Genomic DNA, 10256 nt, shown 5'->3' with positions numbered 1-10256 from the left:
GTTTAGTTTTTACTAATGCACACATTTTATTTTTTTTATTGATTTATTTTTGCACAACAAAACCATAACAGTACAGCAACCGATTAAAACAGGTTGTGCAGGTGAGATAAAAACCCGAGAGAGAGTTATAAAGATGTCTGCCCTGAATAAACAATGCAAAAAGTGATGACGACAAAACACAAACAAAAGATAAATGAAGCAAATAAAAATGCTTTTCAGGAAATAAACACCATAGAGATCAAATCAAACCTCGTCTGCTGCATTTTCTCGGATGTGATAACTCTAGAAGGCCTTGTAGGAGTTTCCACAAATTTGGCACAAACGTCCACTTGGACTCACTGATGTACTGATCAGAATTTGGTGGTCAAAGGTCATTGTGACCTCGTAAAACGTGTCTAGTTCAGGTTTTTAGTTGTTTGCAAGAACTTTTTAATCTGTTGTACTGCTTTTCGTCCCACAATTTAACAATCAAAGGTTTGTTCTTTTTCTGTAATTCAATTATAGAATCAAATTTAAGATATTGGTAGACAGACGGACTCAGAGTTAAAGGAGCTCCACGTGAACGTCAGAGGATACTCTGAATGTTATTTATGGTTTCAGATAACTCACTCTGTCATCACATCTCACTGTCTCTCTCTGTTTGTCTGTCTGTTGCTATAGAAACCAAGAGGACGAATGGGACCTAAATGTCACCGCTGTCAGCACTGTGACAAGTCCTTCACTACGTCTGCATATTTAAAGATCCATCAGAGAGTTCACACAGGAGAGAAACTCCACATCTGCGACCACTGTGGGAAAACTTTCACTCAGTCCCATCAACTAAAAACCCATCAGCGCATTCACACAGGAGAGAAACCCTACACCTGCAACCAGTGTGGGAATGCTTTTGCTCAGTTGACCACCTTAAATGCCCACCAGCATATTCACACAGGAGAGAAACCCTACAGCTGCGACCTGTGTGACAAAGCTTTTTCCACTCGAGGTAAACTAGACGCTCACCAACACGTCCACACAGGAGTAAAACCGTACAAATGTGACCTGTGTGGACTCTCTTTTACACAGCTGGGGCATTTGAAATCCCATCAGCGCATTCACACCGGAGAGAAACCGTACAGGTGTAACCTCTGTGGGAACGCTTTCGCCCGGCGAAGTGCCTTACAAGTCCACCGACGTATTCACAGTGGAGAGAAACCGTACAGTTGCAACCAGTGCGACAGTGCTTTCACCACATCGAGTTACCTGAAAATCCATCAGCGTATTCACAGCGGAGAGAGACCTTACGGCTGTGACCAGTGTGAGAAAGCTTTCCTCACTCAAGATAAACTAGTAATCCACCAACGTGTTCACACAGGAGAAAAACCTTACGGGTGTGACCAGTGCGATAAAGCTTTTAAATCACTGGGTGAACTTAAAATCCACCAGTGTATTCACACAGGAGACAAGCCGTACTGGTGTGACCAGTGTGGGAAAGCTTTTCCTCAGAGCAGTAGACTTAAAGCTCACCAACGTACTCACACAGGAGAAAAACCATACAGCTGTGACCAATGTGACAAAGCTTTCATCACTTTAGGGAACCTAGAAATCCACCGACGCCTTCACAATGGAGAGAAACCGTACTGGTGTGACCAGTGTGGGAAGACGTTTTCTCGGGGTTTTAACCTCAAAGTTCACAAACAAATTCACTCCCGCCCCCCACCTTCCAAAATTGCACCTTCGTCACAAACTGTAGCCATGAGGCCACCATCCTCTCCCCTCCAGGCAGCAGGGGAGGTCCTGGAAGAAGTGGGTCAGAGCCAGGGAAGCTGTTCCAACTGACTCAGAGACCCTGTTTTAAAATATGAGAACGTATATAAGGATACTGGTCAGATTACACAAATCTACGTCCTTATCAACGTGGAAAGAGCAGACGCTACGATCTGTAGGGCTGGCTCTATGAGGCTGGCTCTGTGGGGCTGGCTCTGTGGGGCTGGCTCTGTGGGACTGGCTCTGTGGGGCTGGCTCTATGGGACTTGTTCTGTGGGGCTGTTTTTTTGGACTGGCTCTGGGCTGAGCACCTGAACACCACTGGTGCCCAGCTCTGATGAACAAACCAAAGCAATTTTATATCATTTGTTATTTATAAAATCATAAAAAAAGATTAAATTCTGTAACAGTGTAAATGTTAAAATACCAGTCGCCGAGGACGTTAAATTTTCGCTGTGTTGTCTTTTCTCATTCACCTGTAATGAAGATAGAGGGCAACGTGCTCCACGTTCTGGGTCAGTTATGAGCTTTTAAAATAATGTTGTAACCCTGTTATCGTTATGTAATATATAGGAATGTATCAGTAATATATATAGGCTGTGGATCAGTACATATCATGTATGTATAAATTAAATATTCAGCTAGAGTTCAATTGTTCGCGGCTGCAGTGATTTCATTCCCCACTGAGATTTCTGGATGTGACTTGTTGAAACTTTTTTGAAAGGTTTTCGGGTGATACTAACAATGTCCCTGGTTGCCGTGGAAGCTGCCTGTGCTCTCGCTTGTTTTATAGTTTGCTTGCAATATGTTTATTTCCATGTTATAATATCCACTTTCTCATAAAATTACAACTTTTATTTTGTAAAATCATGACTTTTTTCTTGAAAAAATGCAATTTTATTCACATAATATTAAGGTTTAATTTTTATAATATAGTGATTTTATTGTTATAATATTACTTTTTTTCTCAAAATACTACAATTTTTCTCTGACAATATTACGACTTTATTCTCAAACTACGGCTCTACAGAGCGGTGAAATACGTCATCCTTCCACATTTTCATAGTATTATCCCGCCAAAACACCAGTCCAACCAATCATGAGCAGCTTCATTGAATGCTGGCGCAGGGATTGGCTGTCACAGCTGTCAATCATAGTGGAACAGCCCCAGTGATTAAAAACAGGACTGATGATACAAACTAAGAGCTGAACAAACATCCGCGTGCTGAGAGCCACTTTCAGGGGCAGAAAACATCTTTGGAAACAGCCAGCAGGAAGAGGGGCATCCGGAGACCACCTGGACCTGAAACCAGGACCCCCACAAAACCACCACACACACCATCAGTACTCCAGTCCACCACCAGGACTCCCAGTCCACCATCAGCACTCCAGTCCACCACCAGGACTACCAGTCCACCATCAGCACTCCAGTCCACCACCAGGACTCCCAGTCCACCATCAGCACTCCAGTCCACCACCAGGACTCCCAGTCCACCATCAGCACTCCAGTCCACCACCAGGACTCCCAGTCCACCATCAGCACTCTAGTCCACCACCAGTACTCCCAGTCCACCATCAGCACTCCAGTCCACCACCAGGACTACCAGTCCACTATCAGCACTCCAGTCCACCACCAGGACTCCCAGTCCACCACCAGCACTCTAGTCCACCACCAGGACTCCCAGTCCACCATCAGCACTCCAGTCCACCACCAGGACTCCAGTCCACCACAACTCTAAACTCAAACTACACTTTAGATCCGCTTCAGACTCCAAAACACAGTAACTTTGTTTGTTGTCTCGAGAGTGCGCAGAATAAAACGCTCGTAAAATCGTCGGTCAGATTCACACAGGAGAGAGACCCGGCAGTGACCAGCTGTGACGACTGTGAGAAAACTGTCACAACATCCAGAGGCTTCAGAAAACGCTGACGCGTACGCGCCGCAGAGGAACCGTGGAGTTATGGCCGATGCCTGTTGGTCCTGTTTGCTGTTTTTTGATGAATAAATCAAGAAAAAAAACAATAATTAGGAGGAAACGCTGACCATCTGTAACCTGCGAGCAGGACAGGTGTCCCTGACTGCTCTATGTTTGTCTTTTCTTTCTTTCTTTTTTGGTGATTTTCAAAGATTTTCAAAAAGTTTGGCTTTTTTTCCTCTATGTGTTTTTTCTTTTAAAAAATGTTTTATTATTTTTTATTTGCCATTTTTTAAAAGAAAAAACAACAAAAATAAATTCTTTTCCTGTTGGGCTGTGATGTCACCAGAGCCCTTTAACAAATATCACCTGTTTTTAGATTTATTGAGTTTTGGGGAAACTACATAAATCTTTAAACAGATTCTGAATAATTCACATCTTTGTCGTGAATTCGGCGCTAAATGTAACTCATTCAGAAGTTTCTGTTTTTGTTAAAAAGATTTTATTTCACCAAAATCAGAAGCCGAGGAGGGGCGAGACTCTCAGATATCGCGAGAGTCCCGCGGTCTCCTGGATACTGGTCCCGGAGCAGCGGAGTCCTGCCTGGTCTCAGTGAGTATCTGGTGGGTTTCAGAGTCCGGGACCAGGAGCAGGATGGAGGAGGAGCAGCAGAACCCGGAGCCGCGGAGCAACAACGTCCCCAGAGGAGCCGCAGCAGGCTCGTCCTCTCAGGTCAGTGTTCAGCCCGCCGCCATTTTCTCTGCCTGCAGCTTCTGTCGGGGACAGGGGACTTCCGGTGCGGTGGACAGACACGGGCGAGGGACACGGACATGGGCAGGTGGACGGGGACAGAGACGGGTGGAGGACAGTGGGGACAGGGAGGATTTAAAAAGCTCTCAATGAAGAGACAACCCGTCAATATCTGCGCAGCCGCAGAGCGAGCCGCCGCCATTTTGGACGGGGGTGAGCGTTTCTACCAAAAACTACAAACATGGCGACGATTTAGGCTTTATTTTTTGTAACAGTCCATTTACTACGCCGGAGGATGAGGGGCGCGCTCACAGAGATTACGATGATCAAGTTATTACATTTTCAGAAAAAACAGTAATATCACGAGAATAGAGTCAAATATCACGAGAATAGAGTCAAATATCACGAGAATAGAGTCAGATATCACGAGAATAAAGTCAGATATCACGAGAATAGAGTCAAAAGAAGTCAAATATCAATAAATCTGCCGATGATTTGAGGAGTCTGCAGCTTTTATGTTTTTTATTTTCGAAGTAGAGTCAAAGAGATTAGCAGAGATTTAATCTGACGTCGGTTCTGCTCTTTATTTACCATAAACGCTTTAATATTCAGTAAAACGTGTCCTGCTTCGTCCAAACTAACGACACAGGAACATCTGGATTGTCGAGGACACGAGCTGACCGAACAATGACTCAACCAATCAAATTATTTTCATTATCAAGTAATCAAAACCTGTATTGTTTTTTTATTTTACACCTCTTGAATTTGATGAATAAATTATTCTGCCGTTAATCCACTTTGCAGAGTGACAGGAGGTCAGGGGTCAGACGCAGCAAAACTGTTCACAGTGTCAATCACTTTGTTTTTGATTGTACATTAGAAAAGGATTTTGGGGCCACCCGGCACCTTATTGGGGGCCAAATTTGGGCCGTAAGTTGATTGTCACTGCTGTACAGTTACCCAGCAGTAATTAAATAAAAGTCTCAACATTTCTTGTCATTTTTTCACTAAATTATGGAGACAAGTGATGGTAGCTATCATTATTGATAGGTGGTGACATCATCAATATCGGTATCAAAAAGTCTGAACTGAAATCTAAAATGAACATCGTTCCAGTCCGTCCACCGTAACATCTCACTGACTCTGTTCTTATAGGACCACAGAAGAAGAGGAGGAGGACTGAAGCGTTACCGCTGTCAGCACTGTGACAAATCCTTCTCAACATCTGGATATTTAAATATTCACCAGAGGGTTCACACAGGAGAGAAACCCTACAGCTGTGACCACTGTGGGAAATCTTTCACAGAGTTAGGGACCTTAAAAAGTCATCAACGCATTCACACAGGAGAGAAACCTTACAGCTGCGAGCAGTGTGGGAAATCTTTCACGGAGTCGGGGTCCTTGAGAAGCCATCAGCGCAGTCACACAGGAGAGAAACCGTACCGTTGTGAACTGTGTGGGAATTCTTTCACAAAGTTAGGGTCTTTAAAAGATCATAAGCGTATTCACACAGGAGAGAAACCGTACAGCTGTGACCAGTGTGGGACTGCTTTTTCTCGCAAGAGTAACCTTAAAGCCCACCAACGCACTCACACAGGAGAGAAACGGTACATGTGTGACCTTTGTGGGAAAACTTTTTCATGCATCAGTAATTTTAAAACCCACCAACATGTTCACAACAGACAGAAGACGCACCGCTGTGACTTCTGTGGGGCAACGTTTTCTTGGGAGAGTTCCTTACGAGTCCACAGACGAGTTCACATAGGAGAGAAACCACACTGGTGTGAGTTTTGTGGGAAAACCTTTGCTGAGGGGAGTGTCTTACAAGTCCACCGACGTATTCACACAGGAGAGAAGCCGTATAACTGCTGCCAGTGCGGGAAAGGTTTCATTTCATCAGGCTCCTTGGTGATTCATCAACGTATTCACACAGGAGAGCGTCCACACAGCTGTGACCTGTGTGGGAAAGCTTTCATCACTGCACGTAGCTTAAAAATTCACCAACGTGTTCACACGGGAGAAAGACCGTACAGCTGTGAACAATGTGGGAAAAACTTTGCTTCGGGGAGTTACCTTAAAATCCACATGCGCACTCACACAGGAGAGAAACCGTACAGCTGTGATCAGTGCGAGCAAGCTTTCATGGATCTACGCAGCTTACAAACCCACAGACGAGATCACACAGGAGAGAGGCCGTACTGGTGTGACCAATGTGGGAAAACTTTTGCCACGAAGAGTTACCTGAAAGCTCACGAATACGTTCACACAGGAGAGAAGCCGTACAGCTGCGACAAATGTGGGAAAGCTTTCATCATTTTAGGGCACCTGAAAGCTCATCGTCGCACTCACACCGAATCACCTTGAACATTTTTCAGTCGGCTCTTTGGTCCTTCTTCTCTCCAGGCTCCCACAGACGGCCTGTCACCTGTCGAGTGCCTCGAGTTATTTCAACAAGTCATTTTATCTGTTGACTCGTCCTGGACCACCAGAGTCCACCCGGTGGGACTCCCTCATGTGAGAACTGACTATAAACCTTTCAAAACCCTTAAGGAAAATTCTGGCTTTTTTTTTTTCAATTCAAAACTTAAATAAATGTGCAAATAGCAATTTCCAGGTCTGGACGAGTTTGGGGAAACTAAATATGCCCTGAAAGTTTTGGAAAAGTCATGGATTTTTGTTGCATAAATCTATATAAGAATGCGTGATGTGTTCAAGGACCTTTTGGACATATCAAAACCCAATGATAATGTTTGGTTTAATAATTTCTGGTGGCCTTTACAGGAAAATCTTTTTTCTTTTAATACATTGCTAAAATGTTGCCCCCCCCCCACATAACCAACAGTCCCTAAGTTGTATTTAAATATTCAGTCATCATTCTTGTCTGAATTCATTTTTGTAGAGAATATTTATTTTGTAAAGCCCGTACATAAGAATGAAAAGAATAGATAAAAATCAATGGTAGTTTCAGAGAATGTTTGGTCTTAAACATCTGGCTTAAAGTCCTGGAGAAGTCCTGGAGAAGTCCTGGAAATGTGTTGTTATAAATGTGTATGAACTGTGTGTGAAGGACACTAAGAGACTTGATGAAGTCTCAGCTTTTCTTTGAAAGAAAAGTTTCATAAATGTTTGTCTTTGCTGTGAATTTTTGCTCTCAGAAATGAAATTGTAGCGTCGACGCTTCCAGCTGCGTCTCCGTCAGCGCCGAGAGATCTGAGCTGCGTCAAGACATCAAGAGCTGCAACGTCCTCCGATCACCCGAAACCGTCCAATCAGCTGACCTGACGGAGCAAAGGACTCTGGGAGAGGAGGCGCGAGAGGACACAGATCAGCAGCGGCTACATGTCTCAGTTTAATGTTTGTGAGAAACGAGGTCGGAGGTCGGAGGTCAGAGGTCGGGGGTCAGAGGTCGGGGGTCAGGGGTCAGGTCCTCTCCGAGGTTTCAGCCGTCTGACGTGGAAACGTTTCTGGTGATTTTCAGCTCATTTAATAAAAACAGCAGCAGGAAACATGTTTCTGTTTTAACGGCGTTCGTGATGATTTCTGTTCAACGCTCTGACTGCGATTAAAGGTGATTAAACAACTTTTAAAGAAAATAAACCTGCCAAAAATAAAATGCCACGTTTTTTTAATTTTTTTTTTTTTTTAAAATGGCCGAAACTTTTGAAGAAAAAAGAGAAACAATCTTTCAAAGAGAACATTGAGAGAGAAACACGCCGTCCACGCCCACATTTCCTTCAACAAAACGGATTCAGAAAAGTTTAATTGTGTAAAAAAAATTTCTTTAAAAACCCCCAAAAATGTATAAAGAAAAAATGGAAGTTTTTCTTTGAAAATCTCCACCAAATTTTAAAGAACGACAAAAATGGCCAAATTGATTTTACTAAAACACATTTACAAAAAACAGCCATTTAAAGTTATGAAATAAAAAAAGTTCCTCAGTGCTTTAACCCCCCCCCCCCCCCCCCCAAAATAATCAACAGTCCCTAAATAAGTTTCAGATATTCATTTATTATTTTTAAAATCATAAATTTTATTTTTAACAGCCTGTCATATATTAATGAAAAAAACAGATGAAGAGTATCGATGGTGGTTTCATTGACCTCCAGCAGCCATTGGTTCCTTACATCTGTTGCCTTGGCAACAGTAACCAGGGGGCGGGGTTAGAACGCTCGGCTCGTTTCCAATCGTCCAGCAGCCAATCATGTGCAGAGTAAGGCGGGACATTCCTTCACCATCCGGGGCTTCCAGCAGAGTCAGACTCCCAACGTGCGTCCGGTGGGTTTCAGAATCCAGGACCGGGATGGAGGAGGACCAGATCCCGGAGCAGCGGAGAAGAAACGTCCCCAGAAGACCAGCAGCAGACCCGTGCTCTGATCCCGCCGATGTTCAGGTCAGTCTCAGGACTCACAGGTCCGAGCTGCTCCGGCTGACTGCTTTCATCTCCTGGTTTGTCTCCTGCGTGACTCTGATCAGCTGACTGTCGGCTCTCTGTTCTTTGTTCTGTTTTTTTCCCGCGCATTTCGTGATCTCGCGAGAACTCACAGAACAAACCACAGGTTTGTTTGAGATGACTACGGCCTCTTTTGTATTTTTTAGGGACTGTAGTTTATTCGTCGGAGAAGGTCTGTTAGGGACTGGGTAAGAAAACATGCCTTCTAAGCCTTGAAAAATGAAAATAACATTTTTGTGTGTTGTTTTTTAAAATTTAAAAACATTGTGGCATCATGATAAAAACCTGCCACTTAAAGGGTTAAAATATTACAAATTCATGATTATTTGATATTTCTGATCACTAATGGACGGACTGATGTTGGTTAAAAAGATAAACTCAATGAAAGTAGAAAATGATATTCATATATAATATTTTTAGGCTTGATTTTGGAAGGGGCATTTTGTACGCAGGACGATACGGATGTGTTTGATATTTAAGCAAAACTTAAAAATCACAAATGTCCCCTGTGGATCAATAAATTCCTCTCGGCTGTATGACTCTGATCTGAGCTGTTTGACTTTGTTGACATGTTCCTCAGACTTCCTGTAAATGTTATTTATGGTTTCAGAAAACTCGCTCCGCCATAACGTCTCACTGACTCTCCCTGTCTGTCTGTCGCTATAGAAACAGAGAAGAGGAGACACAGGAGAGAAACTTCACAGCTGTGACCAATGTGGGAAAACTTTCAAACGTAAAAATCACCTAAACAACCATCAAAGTGTTCACACAGGAGAGAAACGCCACAAGTGTAACCAGTGTGGGAAAGGTTTCGCCAGAGCAGGAACCTTAAAAATCCACTACGGCATTCACACAGGAGACAAACCCTACAGCTGTGACCACTGCGGAGCAGCTTTCCTGCACAGGTTTCACTTCATAGCCCATCAACGCATTCACACAGGAGAGAAACCATACAGCTGTGACCAGTGTGACAAAGTTTTCGCCACTCAAGGCAGCCTGAAAAACCACAAATACATTCACACAGGAGAGAAACGGCACGACTGTGACGAATGTGGAGTGGCTTTCACGAGACGAAACACGCTGATTCGTCACCAACGTATTCACTCAGGAGAGAAACCGTATTGGTGCGACTTCTGTGGGAAACATTTTGCCCGGGCGAGCGCCTTACAAGTCCACCGCCGTACGCACACAGGAGAGAAACCGTACTGGTGTGAAGAGTGCGGGAAACATTTCATTTCATCGAATGAGCTTAAAATCCATCAGCGAGTTCACACAGGAGAGAAACCCTACAGCTGTGATGAATGTGGGAAAAGGTTTTCTCAGCGTGGCACCCTTACAGCCCATCAACACATTCACACGGCATCGATCTGAGCATTTTTCAGAGTCAGGCTAGCTGT

At 43.8% G+C, this 10256-nt stretch overlaps 1 protein-coding gene across 1 annotated transcript in view; it reads left to right on the top strand.

Annotated features, from left to right (window-relative positions):
* Window positions 1-664: 664 nt before the first annotated feature.
* LOC121938567 (zinc finger protein 62 homolog) overlaps window positions 665-10256 on the top strand; it is a 9802-nt gene continuing 210 nt past the window's right edge. The window contains exons 1-7 of the mRNA XM_042481793.1: window positions 665-1804; window positions 3097-3465; window positions 4159-4391; window positions 5565-6766; window positions 7579-7750; window positions 8557-8799; window positions 9526-10256. The exon at window positions 9526-10256 is cut by the window's right edge and continues 210 nt beyond it. Of these exons, the coding sequence (XP_042337727.1) occupies window positions 676-1804; window positions 3097-3465; window positions 4159-4391; window positions 5565-6766; window positions 7579-7750; window positions 8557-8799; window positions 9526-10230 (4053 nt within the window). The 5' untranslated portion in view covers window positions 665-675 and the 3' untranslated portion in view covers window positions 10231-10256. The remainder of the gene's footprint in view (window positions 1805-3096; window positions 3466-4158; window positions 4392-5564; window positions 6767-7578; window positions 7751-8556; window positions 8800-9525) is intronic.

Source organism: Plectropomus leopardus, unplaced genomic scaffold (genome assembly GCF_008729295.1).
Source record: "Plectropomus leopardus isolate mb unplaced genomic scaffold, YSFRI_Pleo_2.0 unplaced_scaffold30, whole genome shotgun sequence".
NCBI lineage: Eukaryota > Metazoa > Chordata > Actinopteri > Perciformes > Serranidae > Plectropomus > Plectropomus leopardus.
This window is presented reverse-complemented; position numbering and strand designations above follow the sequence as displayed.